Source organism: Buteo buteo, chromosome 1, assembly GCF_964188355.1.
Source record: "Buteo buteo chromosome 1, bButBut1.hap1.1, whole genome shotgun sequence".
NCBI lineage: Eukaryota > Metazoa > Chordata > Aves > Accipitriformes > Accipitridae > Buteo > Buteo buteo.
In genome coordinates this window covers 84,094,584-84,111,861 of record NC_134171.1, presented here as the reverse complement: position 1 = coordinate 84,111,861, position 17,278 = coordinate 84,094,584, and the positions used below count along the sequence as shown (strand labels likewise).

At 40.4% G+C, this 17,278-nt stretch overlaps 1 protein-coding gene across 2 annotated transcripts in view; it reads right to left on the bottom strand.

Moving 5' to 3' along the window:
* The window catches only part of MOB1B (MOB kinase activator 1B), a 49,702-nt gene that overhangs the window by 6,587 nt on the left and 25,837 nt on the right, over positions 1-17,278 (bottom strand). For both annotated transcript variants that reach the window (XM_075039274.1, XM_075039263.1), the window contains exons 2-5: positions 14,594-14,760; positions 9,813-9,906; positions 2,911-3,044; positions 417-580 (exon numbers count right to left, since the gene is read on the bottom strand). In XM_075039274.1, coding sequence (XP_074895375.1) covers positions 417-580; positions 2,911-3,044; positions 9,813-9,906; positions 14,594-14,648 — 447 coding nt within the window. In that variant the 5' untranslated portion in view covers positions 14,649-14,760. The remainder of the gene's footprint in view (positions 1-416; positions 581-2,910; positions 3,045-9,812; positions 9,907-14,593; positions 14,761-17,278) is intronic.

Below are 17,278 nucleotides of genomic sequence, written 5' to 3'. Positions count from 1 at the left end.
CTGCCAAAAGTTTTTTCCCCCACTTAAAGGAAGGAAACGTAAGAAGATGCTCTTTTATTACAAGGGGAGGGGAGGAACGTAGCTCTGAAGCAAGCACACGCTTTTCAATCTAGCTTCAGGTGCCGTCCTCCCTGTTTCTTTTGTTAGGAATTACTGTTCTATTGATTTATTTGGTAGGGAATACTTTTCAGTATTCAATTTTGCAGCAAACAAATACTTCGCTGAAAACTTTTCCATTCTCTGAATACTTCCAGCAGTAAATATACATAAAAATGGAGTAAGACACTATCTTAGGGTCCTGGAGGTGTTGACTCTCCTACAAATACTCCAGCTGTTAAGAAACTGAAGGGGCATTACTTTGATACATTACTTTTTTCAGAATATAATTGTAACCATAGCGCTCCTGCCACACTTACCTGAACAAAAAATATAAAGTGCTTGAAAGAAGTGTTAAGGTGTGCCTCTTCCTGTAGCTGGATCACTGGATCAAAGTGCTGGTGATAAATGTGAGCATAAACTCTGAAGAGACGCTTTAAAATTGTCTTTGCCACTGACATGAAATTCTTTGGGAACGGTACACCTAGAAATAAGAAAACAGATGGCTTATTTTTAAATGCCCATGCCATGTTCATGTATTTGGAAAGTCATTATAACCCAACCCTATCTCTTGCACAAGAAGGGCTGTTCCATTTCACTCAGCAATTCCGTCTGTTAATCACACCACGTAGTTCGGCTGAAGGGCAACGACAAGCTCATTCAAAGACCACAGGGGAGGCTTCCCTCCCTTCAGTAGACCTGTGGCTCCTGAACTTTTTCCAAGACAAATCTGACCACATTTCTACGCTGAATCCTCCTAGCTTCAGCTTCCAGCTACTACATCTTGTTATGTCTCAGCTCAGTTTCCTGAAGAGCCTTCCCTGATTAAGAGTCTTCCTCCCTTGTGGTAGGATTCAGACACCCAAACACAGGTTATCTTTATGTGCTTATAGATGCCCACTCAGTACCTGCCCAGTCTCTGACTGCCAATGCAGAAAAGGAGAAGTCTCCTGCAGGCTCTGAGTCTCACAAATGGCTCTGTGCACGTGTTCAACATACCACAGGGTACTCCAAGGGACACCAGGTACTTTTGTGTAGGTAACCGAAACCACCTTTGGTATCAGCCATCGAGTTTTACACTTCTCTCAGCTAAAGTGAAATCAGAAATAGGCTCTCTTCCACCTGCCTCGTGCCCAGCAAATAAGACTCCTGTTTCCATCCTGCTCAGTGCCATTCCTTAGCCAGAGGCTACTGCTTTCTCAACTGCCTGCTGAGGTGCTCCGAAACATGCTCCTTTCAGTCATCTCAGTGAAAATGACCCAGGACAGGTAAAATCAGTTTCAAAAGCAGATCTCTGTCAGTGCACAAGGTTTATTAGAACTGGTTAGAAAACAGCAACCAGCTACTGGGAACAATAATCTCTTTAGTTGACACATCCACAGGCTAAAAAAAGATATGTATTAACCATCTAAAAAGAAGATTAAACCTGTCTAGCTTCTCATCACATGGCAGTTTTTCCCCAGTCAGCTTAGTTCTTTTGCAGTCTTTCCAATTGCTGAAGTCCTGCCTGAAGGCCAAAGGCCCAAGCTGGATGCTGTAGGCCAATCATGATCTCACCAATGGTTTAAAACCCTAGCAAATTAAATTTTCATACTCCTACTTAAGCTTGCCCTACTTACACGTACATCATTTCTTTCACTGGCTGCTGCATTACATGGGTAGTTCTTATTTAGTTGGTTATTCATTGTGGCCTTTAAGTCTCTTTCTAAATCACTACCTTTCAAAAATACATCCTGTTAAAAGAAAAAAGTCTTCAGCAAAGTATATGCTGCAGTTAAAGGAATCAAGTCCTCATGTTGTCTTCTGAACACAACTTTAATATTAACTGTAAGTATTTAATATCATTCCTATCAGTAGTTGAGACTTCTACCCCAGCTCTCAACTCTACCCTGAAACACCAAAACGAATGCCATAGTATGCGAAGAAACCATGCTCGCATCTACTGAGCAGGGAAGATTCGGCTCTTGTCACTTCTTCCCAAACTAACCAACATTCTCTGCATATCTGCTTAACTCTAAGTAAAAACAAATGCCACTTGATTCTGACAGGTGGCCCTGTTTCTCTGAAGAGGCTTATTGAAAGTGTGTCAAATGCTTCAGAAACTATTCACAAAATAAAAGCATTAAGAGATCTCCCTTTTTCCACAACAGATCATAAGCCTATGAGTAGTGGTGTACTGGAAAACTGCCAATTAGCTTTAGAACAAATAGTCCTTCGTGCCTCTAGAAGCGGGGCTTTCTTCTCGTTATCGTTTCCGAAGTGGTGGTGGTGGTGGTTCATTATTTTCCTCTCACTTTTCTGAAAGAAACCTCTTCAAAACATACATCTTTCATCTTCACTTGGAAAGAAAAAAAATCATTAACTTAAGATCAAAGATGCAATTCAGCTTCTTTGGAGGTAAGGCCTAGAAGTTCCTCGTGAGGACCAAACATCTTTCCTGCGTCAAAAAGCTGCCAGTTTGTACCAATTACTGGCTTTAAGTGTAAGAGATCCTCTGCCTTATTTCTAAGGAAACAACCCACTGTTCAAAATGAAAAAACATCAGATTTGATCAACACAGTCAGTTATTAAATAGAAACAGTACTTCCTGCATTCAGAATTGTGATAGATGTTTATTAGGAGAATTAACACATGTATTAGAGTTCATGTGCTACCACAAATTTTATCTTAAAAGTGCCTTTATATGTGTAATGTAACCTTTTAAAGTTGCACTACTCGTCAGTCACTTAGGAGATCCTTTAATGGTACAAGACTCGAATATTCCTGTACAACTGTAACCCAAATACATTGTTCAATTTTACTTATTTACTTTACCTATTTTAGAAGGAAATAGCGTTTCATCATCCAGCTGATCCTGGACCCAAGTCATCAGGTAATCAATGTACTTTGGTGCAGAGCACTTAATTGGTTTCTTTATGTTTGTCCCATCTGCCCAGTGGTACTCATATCTGGGTTGGGACGACAACAACAAGACATTTCTTAACACAAGTGAATCATTCATATCAAGGCCTGGAAGGTTGCTCTTCCTGCTCCACTCCCCGTACTCCCACACCCTCCCTCAGCCCCTCCTTGAAACCAAGGTCCAAACGTTCCCGACTCATCTGCAGCTGCTCTGTACCCCATCTCCCCACTGCAATCCTGCTTTAGCTGGACTCTCTTCTGAAGTCTGTGAAAGCCTTCAAAAACTTCATCCTTTATAGCACAACTCAATTCATCCTCGGTTGCAACGCTCCTGCCTAAATGCACGTGGCAGCCTGCAGTCAAACCTAAATAATCCCTGTACATCAAAAGGTGCTGTATGAGTAGGTTTGCACATCCTGAAAGGCCAACAGCTACTTATTCTTTTTTAAGCCTTTCTCCCCCTCCAAAAGAAAAACATTACCACCTGTTGAAGTGAAACATCAAAAAGTTACATGAGATTCTCACACAAATAAAAGCTAAGCCCCAGGGCTCACATCGGTGAAGGCACCTGATCGACCCCTAATGTGAAATTTCACCCAATGAGCCCTAGCAATGGGCTTCCCTTCACCTCCACTGGCAGAGGACAACTGCACAGCGAGTGGCAATGCTCAACATCTGCAGCAGCTGCCAGCCAGACACATTAGACCACTAAAATTTATGGAATTTCTTTACATTTAAAAATATACTTTATAGATTTTGCGTAACTGAAGACCAAACTACATTAGCTCTTGCCAGAGATCCCAAACTATGATTGTATTAGAGACACGGAAGAGATTCAGAGATGGGTTAAAGCCAAGGAATACTATTACAAAACTGGAAGCTGGTATGAAGTGCCTTTCAGCTAAGAGTCAGAAGAAAACTTCTACACTTAATAGTCCTCCTTAGAAAAGGTTCATTTCTGAAGGTCTAGCGCTACCATGCAGCGCACCAAGATTCAGAAAAATCTCTGTTTCCAGTTATACCACTGACCCACTTGATAGTTGCAAGCCTGTAACTGTCTTTTAGCTTAATTTTTCCATCTGTAGGTAAGGTAATCACACCTTTACAAACCACTGACATGACTACAGAACAGTAAAACGTGTGCTCTTTTTATCCTCTTCCAATTACAGAGCTAGTAATGCTGACATCTTTTACGTAGCACATTTAATGAGCAGATTCCAGCAACATTCATTTTAGAGTTATCATTTTAACTTCAGGAATTTAAAAGCCATGGAAAAATGTATTAACCAGCATCCATTTACAGGCACAACCAGACAGAAACAAGTCCTCATTAAATTAGAATGGAAAATTAGATCTTTTGACTGGCTTGGGGAATGCAACTGACACAAGTCCAGACACAGGAGAAGATGCCTAATCTTTCAAACATACAGCTTAAAAAAAACAAACATGTTTAACACTGGGAGTCTGAGGACACAAGCTTTCAAGTAAACCACAGCATTTCTTTCTTTGTCTTGCTGAGTACAAATGCATGTATCTTAATATTCCTTGCCAATCTGTAACATCTGAGCAGTTTCTTCTCATCAGCACAGAGCTGTGCACAGTCCTCTCTTTCAGGTCTGACCACAGCATAATCTCCTATGTCGGTTTTAAATCAGCCAGCCTTGCTCAGCCAACCAGCATCGCTGCAGAAGGGCTATCCGTGGGGCGAGCCTGCTGCCAAGCCAAAAGCAAAAAGGACTGCTGAGCTCTGCACCTCTGAAATCATCCCAGAGAAACAAATGAACAATGATTCAGACTAGCTGCAACACCCCTCTTTTAAAAATATAAAAGTTTTAAAAATTAATAAACAACCAAAACAAAATATACAAGGAAAGTGATGTCAGCTCAGTCATGCTTTTACAGGAAACATAGCCACTTCGTCTACAAAGTTTTCTCTCAGTTCTTTTTTTAAAAGAATTAGAAGAGACATTATCAATGGTTAATATTTCTTCTTTTCATGGAGGATACTATGCTCAATTTGGTTGTTATTTCTTAGTACAATAGTAGCTTACCACAACTTTTGGGCCGCAACCATCACAGTTTAAACTTTCCCTTGCTATCTCCAATTAGGACTGTGCAGACACTGGAGAAGATCATCTATTTTAAAGATCACACACATCATTTTTTGAAAAGCTTAACTGTATCTAATAAATCTGCCTTCTAATTTTGTTTAGCAAATTCAGTTTTGCCAGAACAGTAACTGGGAGAACATTTTCACAACAAACAAATTTTAGGAGTAATTATGAGCGTGCTGCTCACAATGGTATAAAAAAGATACCATTTTTATAATGGCAACAAATCAGAGGGTCTGAAAGCATTTTAAAATTGCATCTCAAAACACATGCAAAAATTCCGTACTTGCTAAATGGACCACTAAGTGTCTGGATTTCTGAAAAAATCAGTATTCCTCAATTTAAGAGGTATTAACGTAGGACAAATGTCAACACTTAGTTGAAGTGCCAGGTTCAGTATGGAGACACAGAGTAAGACAACAAACTAAATTACATGCTTAAAATCTGATCCAAATAACATATAAACATAAGAAGCCTCCCTCTTTCCCCACCCCCCAATACTATGGGTTAATTCTGTATTTTTTAGAGGAACCAATGCCATAGAACGTCTCCTTAAGTAACACAGCTCTTAAGAAAAAGCAGATCTATCCCAACAAAAATGAAGTCATACAGAGTATCTGAAAGTATTCTAGCAACCACCCCGTGCTCCATGCAGTGGGCATAATGTTCACGGTTGTTCCTAGGCTGTCAAAAGGCTTGGGGTTCGCCAGGGAGAGGAAAACAAACTATTCCTACAAGATTAGGTACATCACAAAAAACAAATCAAGAATCCTAGCCCAACTTCTTACACAAAAAAAGATAACTGAACACACACAAAAACTCCCACATATTAGTCATTTGAACTGCTACAGGAAACGAAGGGTAAAATCACATTTCTAGCTCAAGCTTGTGAGCTGTATTGAGTTTGTTCCAGGCTGGGCTTAAACCAGGGCATGAGCACACCACCTACAGCTCTGGTGATAGAAACAAATTCACCTTATCGTGGTAGGCAGTTCCTCTACAGAAAATACATTTTTTAGAAACCTCTACAGTTTAGTGGAGGTTTTTAAGAGCAAAACAGGATAGAGCAAGAAATACACAGTTCACTTCAGCAAGTGCAGGGGAAAAAGCTAAGAAACCCTAAAAAGTCTGGTACAATTCCCTCATACTAATAAACACAAGTTATTTGCCATCTATAATCAGAAAACCCAACTATGCTTCTCACGCTAGAAAATACCTCTAATTATAAACAATCATAGGACCAGATTCTCTACCTCGCAATTACATGTACATGGCCAACCCTCCCCCCCCAAAAAAAAAACCCAAAAAACAGCTTGACTAAACTTAAAGCTGTTACCTTGTCCAACAGCAATAAAATGCAGTGGCTCAGCAACGCCTTTTAGAAGATTCTCAGACTTTTATTTGGACCTACCAACTCTAAATCTCAGCCAAACTGTATTACATCAGCGAGCTGAAAAATATTTACTCTGTTTTGTCCCTCACTCATCAAGTGACATAGGCACAGAGTGGAGTATCTCAAAAAGGCAAAAGGATTGATATTACTAAGAAACACAGGCTATTTCAAAGGCCTGATTACATTATTTATTTGGCTTTTTTGCTGCAGACGCACTGGGCAGAAGGCAGCATGCAAACATGTAATTACACCATGTTACACCCCTGTAGGATTTATGGGAGCTGTCCACTGTGGAGTGCCCAGCTATTCTGATTTGAACAAACGAAGAAAGAAGCACTGCGGACCAAGAAACCTCAGGAAAATCAGAAGGATGTTGAGAATTAAGAGTGAGCTTAGTGCACTCGCACAAATGCCTAAATATGGATTTTAGAGCACCAGTTCACACATCCAGCTTTGAAAAATGCAGCAGCCATGTCCCTCCTTTGTGCTCTTACTGAGGACTTAGAACCAGGGAGGAAAATGAAGAAAATTCCTCTCGCCCAGTGCTGGTTAATAAACGTATTACTTCTATGCAGGTTCTTAACTTACTATCATGCCTGTTGCACTCATGGTGATACTGCAACTGATAAAAGAATAGCAAGAAGTGATAACCAACCAGGGTGTTTGGTAAGAAATGGTTGGTCTTTGCTGAAGTGAAAAGAACGGAACATTACCATGAGTAATCATATGTTTTGCAATAAAACAGTAGTTTTTTCAAATTGTTAGACAACAAGCTGCACAACAGGAGAAGCAGATCTGTTCTTGACCTTTACGTCAATCCTTAACTAACTCAGTGTACTAACGCCCTGATAAAAGCTAAGTCAGCAATCCTTCCAATAAAGACAAGCCCAGAAGAAATGAAAGTGATCCCACAGCACACAAAGATTTACCTGCCTCAGCTAATTCCTTCTGTTAAGATTGCTACCAAAAAGAACCAGCTGGTCACAGAACTAGCCATACAGCCCCAAGCGTTTGCTTAAAGGTAGCCCTTTAGAGAAGATAACCCTCCCTGTATCAAAAATAAAACACAAAAAAACAGACATGAACCTAGGTGACCTGTCTGTTGCCAAGGGTCTTTGTTTTTTTGTTTTTTTTTTTTTCTTCTTCTTCTTTTAAAGGGGTTTTAAAGGCAAAACACTAGTACCAGGCAGTGGATACAGGAAATATCACACTTCTGCTCTGGTTGCCCTCTCACCCAAGACATTTGGTTTAATTTTTCCATAGACTGCTACAAGCTTGTCAGTTGTGCTATGAAAATTGTAACTGAGCCACGACCAGTTCTCAACAGCTACCTGTGTATGCACCAGCACCTTACAATCATTTTTTAATACATCAACCATAAACACTTTTCCAGTGGGAATGCAACAATCAGACTTCAGAGCTGTCGAGTGCTTGCTGCTTTTGGTTCTCTCCAGCTACTCATGCTACGGCTGTCTAACCTGTTTCAAATGACCTTATGTAAGTTGTTTCAGAGTCTAACTCATACTCTTTTGTCTGAAATAGATGAGGATGCAATATTGGTGGTAGCTCAGCCATGGATGTGAGCAGAGAGCAACCTTCAGCCTAAAAGCACTAATGAGCACCTAAGACTCAATGCCTCTTCAACTAATATAGCTTGAGCCAGAAGAGAACAAGAAAGAGAGAGAAGAAACAAAAAAAAGAAAAATCTGTAAATATCCCTGTTTTCATGCTGACAGGTTTTCCAGCAGTACTTCCCTGGAAACAATTTTGCCAGCCACCTTTTAAGTGAAAGAAAGCCACACTCACTCACACTAAAAAACCACTGTAGATGCTCCACTGCCGGTCAGCACCAGCCTCACAAATGACCCATTCCTGTGCCTGCCTGGCCTCGGCCCCTCACATGCACATAGGTTTCTGATCCTTTCACAAGACCCATCCCTGAGCACAGGTGAGGGTTGCAGAGTTTGGGAAATGCTCTACAAATTCTAGGGACAAGATCACCTAATTTAAACTTCGGCAGAACACATCTTCCAGCCTCTCACATCTCTTTTCTACCCTGTTTCATAACTATTTGAATATGACATATATTTCTGTCAACGGTTATCAGTCTCTTCGGAGAGAAATAAATTGTTTAGTGTGGCAAGCAGACAGCTAAGCCTTTAATAATTAACCTCCACCCCCAAATAACTGCTTCTCAGCAGACAAACAATAAAGCAAAGAAATATTTTCATGCTCTTATTTAATAAATATGAGTCTGTTCTGCATGCCAAAGCACAAAGCAGACAATGGGGTATGTTATTGCACAAGCCCATCCCAAAGTTCTTTTGCATAATGGTAAACTACTCCTTTTGTATTTTCACCCCTCCCTGGTTTGCAGCAGCAGGTCTGCCTGCCCACACTGGCTTTGGCATTCAGCAGCGTCCATGTTTAGTTTAAGAACATAGCACCAAAGCTTTTCTTGGTCCGTCTGGCTGCCTTCGCCTTGCCAGAGCTCCTGCCCTCTCCATCTTGCCCTCCCAGCAGCGCCCTTTTGCATGTCCTCAGCTCTCCACCACAATGGCTGGCAATCACTGGCTTCAGACAGGAACAACAAATGTCATTATAAAAGAGGAGGAAGTGGAGGAGAGGATTGCTTTTCTTTATTACTTATTTAAGATTATACAGTAATTTAGAAGTAAGCAGTGCCCTCCCTTGCCACTCGCTTAGAAATACAGGTATTTTCCTCTTTGGATGACACTAAGCAGCTGGAGAGCAAGAAAAAACACACACGTTGGATGTCTGTACAAAAGCAGAAGCAAGAATCAAAGAAGTGAAACTTAACTGAGGGACAGGGTAGAGGATTCTTATCCGGACTACTAAAAACTGTAGACAAGTTTATTTCTGCAATATCTACTCAAACTCCTAAAAAAAATATTTTGGTAAGCCCTAATTGAACGCTTCCATATAGAAACTTCAAATCTTAATTTAAGAAGTCGTCATTAACATTTCAGAAAAAAAGGAAAAATAGTTTTGATAATCAGTTTACTTCCCAGGCTAAAGAAAAAAAAAAAAAAAAAAAACAAAACACAAAACAAATAAAAAACCACAACCAACCCAACAAAAAAAAATCCCCCCCAAACACCCTTCCGTTCCCCACTCCCTTAACAAAGGTTCAAATTTTTTTTTCCCTCCACAGCTAACAAGAGAAGATATCCTTTCTGCCCACAGAAATTACCTTATCTTTGGCACTCAACTGAGCTAGTCTCAAGTTTTCAAATGCAACATCATCTCAAAAAATTGCACACTTAACAATGTGTAAAAAATAATCTTACTTTGGGCCAGCAGACATCACAGGGCAGCTCTCCTCTGTGCAGAAGTCTGTAATGGTTCCGTAAAGCATATTAATCTGGTTGAAGAAGTCGACAGCTGTAAAGCATTTAAACCATCAATTAACACTCCACAGTGTAACAGCAACACAAGCTTCCTATAGCCTTAACTGTAAAGTGCACACTGCTGAAGAGGGTCCTGGAATATATTTTCTGATTTGTTGTTATTGCTTTTTAAAATGTATTATAAAGGGGATGCAGAATACAACCACCAACTTTCTGGAACGGCCTCTGGCAATAACTACTTAATTGCTCACTGCAGCAAAATCTTCATTTGAAAGAAGAAAAGGGAAAGGGAAAGATGAGTTACTTCTTTCTCTAAAAGTTTGGTGCATTTTATTAGAATCCCAAATTCTACTGGCAAGTCTGGAATGAAACAACTACAGAGAGCTGTTACTCATTAGGTCACACTGACTTCCCTCAGGCTTTGTATTCCACAAGATTATCTTCTCAGAGAACATTTCATAGAATCATAGAACAGTTTGCATTGGAAAGGACCTTAAAGATAAGCCCCCTGCCACAGGCAGGGACACCTTCCACTAGACCAGGTTGCTCCAAGCCCCATCCAACCTGGCCTTGACCACTGCCAGGGATGGGGCATCCACAACTTCTCTAGGCAACCTATTCCAGTGTCTCACCACCCTCGCAGTGAAGAATTTCTTCCTTAAATCCAATCTAAATCTATCCTCTTCTAGTTATGTTATCATCAAACACTACCTGTATGGGATGTGGGTACAGAAGTCATGACACAGGAATAGTTACAGTGCCAAGCAACTTCTGTTCCTCAGATTATCAATTAACTACCACAAATCAGTATTTAGCCCACAAAGTTTCCTCATTATAAACTATCCTTAGGGTTTTGTTCAGGGGGGTTATTGCTTAAGTTTTGTTACATCTTTGAGAAAGCCATAACTTTTTTTTTTAATGGTCTACAGTTGAATTACTGAAATAAAAGGTCAGAAGTAAGCGTATCTAAATACTCCCGTAGTTCTTACTACTTTAAATAGATGCTTGATTACTTTCAACTCTTTGGAAGCAAGGCTCTTTTTCAATAACCTAACAGCAGGTTTTGTTCTTAGGAACTGTGGTCACTGTAATCAGTTTATAAAATCCACTTCATCTCTCCTCAATGAATGGCCCCCCTTGCATCTGTTGGGGAGCACAGCACATTACCAAGGTATCAATATATAAGTTTATCTTTTCAAAATGTCTTTCAGACAATGTATGTCATGAGTAAAAATTGAAAGGTAACCAATATTAAGCACTAGGAAATAAAAGTTTAAGTAGGGTGGGTTAAATTCTTACAAGTGTGGTGGAATTCGACTACTTCTATTTAACCACAGTGCTTTGCAAATTTAACTATTTCACTGACACACCCTTACCCTTAAAGGAACCATATATAACATACAAATAGATTTAATGCCCCAGTGCTCAGTCCAGGCTACATTGCTTCTACTGCTAAGAGCACTGGGCCTGCCACCTCTGACAACAGGAGCCTTTACAGCTAGAAACTTCATTTACGAATCACGTCTGCAGAGCTAGTCCTCAGGATGAGAAACCAGCATGCAGTCTGTTTGGGCTCAGCATCACTTAAAACTTACTTTACTTCAGTGCTATCTGTGTTATGCCTGCAATTAAACGTGCCAGTGACAAACTGTTTCTTTATTGAGACAGATTTCTGGAATACTCAAATGAAACCCCTTATCAGCAGCACTGACAGTCTAATGTCACCAAATAGCCATGTGTCATTCAATTTAGTGTTCAGGTGACAAACAAAGCTCTTCATTCTGAACCAAGAGGGAAAGGTTTTCCTGTGACCTGTCTCTGCAGTAGTCAGACACATTTGTCTTAACTTTAAAAATGAGTTTAAAGAAATGAGTTTAAAAGAGAGTTAACACTTGCAACACTGAATAGTCTCATACAACCAATCTGCAGGACACTGTGGAATTAACACTAACAATGCACTCCTCTCAATCCAGTGACATGCCAAAGAGAAGCAGGCATATTACTTGGTAGCCTACCCAAATTTGTGTTCCTTGCTTAACTCTATTACAGAGATATACAGTTCTGCTGTAATGAAACTGAGATTGACATCCTAAATGTAAGCAGTAGCAGATACCACGTACTGTGAAAGTAAATGATGGCTGAGGAAAGGGAGGGTTAAGTACTGCAGCTCCCCTCACTGATTTTTCCAGAGAATAAACATCAAAGATTACATGAACATCATGGCAGCAAGTTACAGCAGATGCAGGATACGAGCTACAACTGCGTCATGCAACTTCCCAGGTATCAAAAAATGGAAGCTAATAGAAACTGGTATGGCATGCACCTAGCACAGCTCATCTCCAGCAACAAGATCGTGGTTTTTTCCCCCCTGCACAGCAAAAGCAGAAAACAACAAAACAACATTGGGAAAGATTGATAAAAAAGTTATAGAGGACCAGGAGGACTCCTAAAGCGTGTTTGGGTAGGGGGAGAGGGCAGTTCTCACCAAAGGCAGCAAGAAGTTGGTATACACAGCCCTTGTTTCTTAAGTGTACACAAGAACTGTTTATTAAGTTTCCATTCCTTGCTCCCAGTAGAAACCACAGCCCAATGTTTGTTTCAAGGCAAGCATGTTCAAAAAACCCACGCAGACTTCGACAAGATGACTGATTATTTTGAGTTCCACACTTGCAAGTCTCAAAAGGCCATGAGACACACCACCCATCCACCAAAGCCAGCAGCGTGTGACAAACAAGAAAAATCCAAGAACTTCCTTTCCAAGACACGTAAAGCTGTACAGTGTCTCTGCATATTTTCATTTCCTCTTTTTACTCATTGTTCCTAAGTTTCAAGGGCTTAGATTATTTTTCCCAAGAGCTTTTCTACTCGAAGAAGTGTACACTGTCTGGTGTTCTACTACAAAGATATGGGCAAGATGTACTTCTGAAATTATTTTTTAGTGTTTTCAAACCGAGAAGATTTCCAATGAAACAAAAACTGATTACACACTTCTCACCTTTTTCTATTTTGAAAACATATTTGAAAAATCTACATGTATATCAACTCATTAACATAAGACATCAGTAAGGCTAAGAGTTGAGCAAGAAGTAGAAGAGCAGAGCACATTTGTTCCTGCACTCTCACTATGGTGAAGGGCAAAGCCAATGACATTGTCACACATTTTATTTCCTTGTTAGATCTCTCAATCAACAGAAGGGGCTCACAGCTACCATTAACTGGTACTAGGTGTGGTAGAGGGATGCTGTAAATGAAAGGACCATGTAATCAGTTAACCACTTTTAGACAAAAAATTAAACATTTAAAACCCACTATGCTGCAGGAGGCATGAAAGAGGACCATTTCATTACAGAATGCAGCTGTTACCAAAAGGCAGCTCCCACTTTTTTGTCCAGTGCTTCACTGCCTTTTGCCACCCAGCTAATTTAGCAGTTAAATCATTTGGGAAGGGAAAAACACCGCTGCTACACAGGAAAGGAGAAACATGGAGTGGAGGAACCACCAAAAGGGAAGGATGCCAACAATATCTGAAGCATCTTTAGTAATGCTTGCTCATAAAAATGGGCGGGCTTTTTTTCTAGACAGCTTTGCAATACAGTGTGAATAAACTTTTATAAAGACTGGTGTCAGCAATTTCAACATTCCTTGGGAGCAGTGGCAAGTCATATACCAGAGCGCTGTGTGGCTAACTAAGAACCAGAAGGTTAAAGCCAGTATGACAGTTTCACTTCCCAAACAAGTCAAAGAGCAAGAAGAAATAGACAGAACCACATAAACAATTAGAAGACATTTATCTTGAGTATCATTTATACTGCAATGCACAATCAATACCATACAATCACGGAAGCATGCCAAGCCAAAGACACAAAAAAAGAGAAAATACCCAGACAGGGCACAGATTTTGTGGAAGCCAAAATTCTGCACGGGCTAAGGAGCATGGTAAGACTCGGGTTAATCCATTCTTTCAAACCAGAAGGCAGGCAGCAAATTCATGCAGCAGGGAGAGGAAGGAGGAGGAAACATGGTCAAGCTATCAGAAAACACTAACTTGGGCACCATTGTTTAACCTGACCTACCATGAAAGGAGAGGGTTAGGACAAACAGCTTTAGAGGAAGTTAGAATAATGACATCAGAGACTTACCAGAGCAAAGGCTCACAACTTGGTTGAAACAAAAGGGAGGAACTAACTAGCAAAATTGAAAAGATATATCTCTGGGTTTGTTACAGGCAAAAGGAAAGCCAGGCCATACACGTGACTGTAGTCTTTAGCATCTTTTAGACCCAGCCCTCACACTTAGCTAAATTAAGGTTTTATGCCTAGTGTGTAGAGGCTTGACTATACCACTGGGTAACAACCCTAGCTGAGAAAGCACTAGATTAAACATATTAAGATGGCACTGACAGGCTACTTTGTAAAAACAGCAGTGACATTCCTACTTCAGCACTTGTTTGTGATCAAGGGCTCAGACTTTAACCACTAAGAATAAGAATTATTTTGTTAACAGGAACATATTTTTGGCACAAGATTAAAGAGTTTTTGTCTCGGTGAGACACTCTGCATCTGTCAGCTCTAAATGATACAACATTCACCTTCCCCAACCGCAGCAGCGGTGCAGGCAGGAAGAAGAGCCTACCCCACTAGAAAGGAGTACACAGTTTTTCTCCCACAAGTGTCAGCCCACATTCAACACCCCCTTTATGAAAAAAAGGTTAGCTAACTTACTGTTAACTGCAACCCATTCATTTAAGTCTTCACCCTCTGGAAGCATAACGGCCATCCGGAGATTACCGCTTCCAAGCGTGGCTTCGGCATGTTTTAGCAGCTCATACTGGTGAGACCCCTCCGGAATGTTCTTCTTTGGTTTGAAGGTTTTGGAAGAGCGACTACCACTGCAAAAGGGAGAAGAAATATTTAGAGAACTTGTGGAAAGGGATGGGAAAAAGAAAGGAGCAGACAAGTCACACATAAGCACAGGATTAACAAATACTTTCCCTGCTCCCATATTTTTATGTCGAAAAAGCGTATTTAACAAAAAATGGGATGCAGAAGTAACAGGTGCTTTGACTTGTTGTTTAAACAATTAAATGATTCTCCACTATCCTGCCTTCTCATCTGCTCAACCTACTGTTAAGCCAGCTGGATAATTGGGAACCCTCAGACTCACTCTCCTCTCTCAGCAAACCGGATCACGGGCAAGACACAAATATTTCCTTCCCCAGAATCTGGACAGCTACATATCAAGGACAGCAGCCCCGCCACACAGAAGCCTTATTTACTCTGAACAGCCCTGACACTTGTCATGTTAATTAAAGATACTATTTATTTAACAGAAAAACCCACGTTCTTTTTCTAACACCCACCTTCATGAAACAGGAAATGTCACCACACATGCACAAGTGTAATAAAAAGGTAGGCATAGCCTGTTCAGATCCCTGTCTTTCCCAATTAAGTATGATCTGTTAAGTAGTTACTGTTAATTCCTCAAAAACAAGCTGCTGTTATTTAGGAAAGCGTACTTTCTGCAGGCCTAGCTGATTCAGAATATTAACTTAGGTGCCAATATAAAGTAGCTTTTCCAGTATCTGGTATTGTTTAGGAACTTAGTTCTTAAAATACAGTTGCTCAGAAATACACGAACACTTTAGCTCAAGACTGATACAATACCACATTTTCCACAAACTTTTTATGTCATTTTCCCCTGGTTTCACAGCATACAGACCTTTCAGTCCACCAGTCTGGCAAGAAATAAGGACAGCAACTTTTACAACTTTCATATTAATCATTTTCTTACCTATGATTTTGCTTGAAAACCAGGGACTGACTTAGAAAAAACTGTAGACATTTGAATTTTAAATGATGGCGGTGAGCCTGGATGGTACATTAACCCCTCACATGTCAGAAACATGATGTGTAAAATTAAATATTTGCAGAAAAGTGTCAAATGAGCCAATACTTGTGAATGTTTTAACGTATGAGCTGAGAAAAGATTTCAGTTGGAAAAGGAAAACTGAGCTCTGAATTCCAATGAAAGAAAGTGGAAAGATGTGAAAGCCAGACAGCAGAATTTTCATTACACGTATTATCCAGTTCTCATTTCTTTATATAAAAGACTCAGCCAATTTTTCACCATCTCTCTACAGGACCAAACAGAAATTTTTCTAAGTGGGGCATATGGGTTCTCCCCAGCTCACTAAATATATAACCTGCATATGCAAGTGTTGTAGCTTATCTTTGAAGCAATGTAGTGTAGCTACACCATCACGCAGAAGCACTCTAAAAAACTTAACTCTGCATCTCATTTTCCCCACCACATCACCAACAGAAGATTAACAAACATCACTCGTTTCTACAATCCCGAATGCCAATAGCTCTAGCAGAGACACAATGCCCACCAAAGAACGCAACAAAAATTGTTCTTTCCGAAACACGTAACAACAGGTGATCGAGAACGTGTCATTTGACAAGCATGTGACAATACTGCCTAACAGTTTATTAAGTCTCAGTTTAGACCTGAACAAGAGCAACGAAGAAGAAAACATACTGAAACTGGACATAAATAATGAGTTCACCAAATTCTTTCAGGCAGGTAGCAATACCTTTGCAGCTGCATCTTTGGGTATTGAACAGATCCCACAAGTCCAGCTGGTTAGAGATTTACATGGTCCCGGTCCTACTCTGACTCTCCCTTGCTACAAAGGGGCAGCAGCATCCTCCCCCTCCTGTAGGCCTCCAGAGTAATCCTGTTTTCTAACCCTCATAAAGAAGCACTTGGCTGGGCTACCAGAGATCGTGGGATGATACAGTTGAACGGGCCACGTACATTCACACGGACACCAGAACAATACTAATGCAGTCAGCTACTAAATGCAACTAAGAGCCAGCAGCAGGAAGAGGAAACATATGGCTCCCATGTATTCTGTTACAGGACACTTCTAACATGCACCCAGTCATTTGCATTTCACCCTAAGCAAGGATACCAGATTCAAATCTTAAATAAAATAATTGCCTCCCAGTGGGAGTGAGAAGCTTTTGTGGCTCAGGGAGCCTCCCACCCCTCCAGCCACCTGCATTTGTTGCCAGGGCAGGTTCAAACCAACTCTGAAGAAAAAGCAAATGAAAAAATCCTAGCAAACAAAAACCCAAATCTTTTAACTGACTGCTTAAGAGACCAAGTTTTTCTCTTCAGGAACTTATCTACTTTATAACCACTATGCCAACACAAGGGGTAAAAATACAACTTAAAACATCTGGCAATTGCTTTGGTGTATGGCTGCACAGACAGGGCTGACGCAAGGTAATATTCACAACTGAAGAGCAAGAGAGACTGGTATTGTTATCTTTCCACGTGTGTCAGTGTAGGCAGAGGAAAACCAGCACATGCTAAACACAAGCACAGCACTTCCTAAG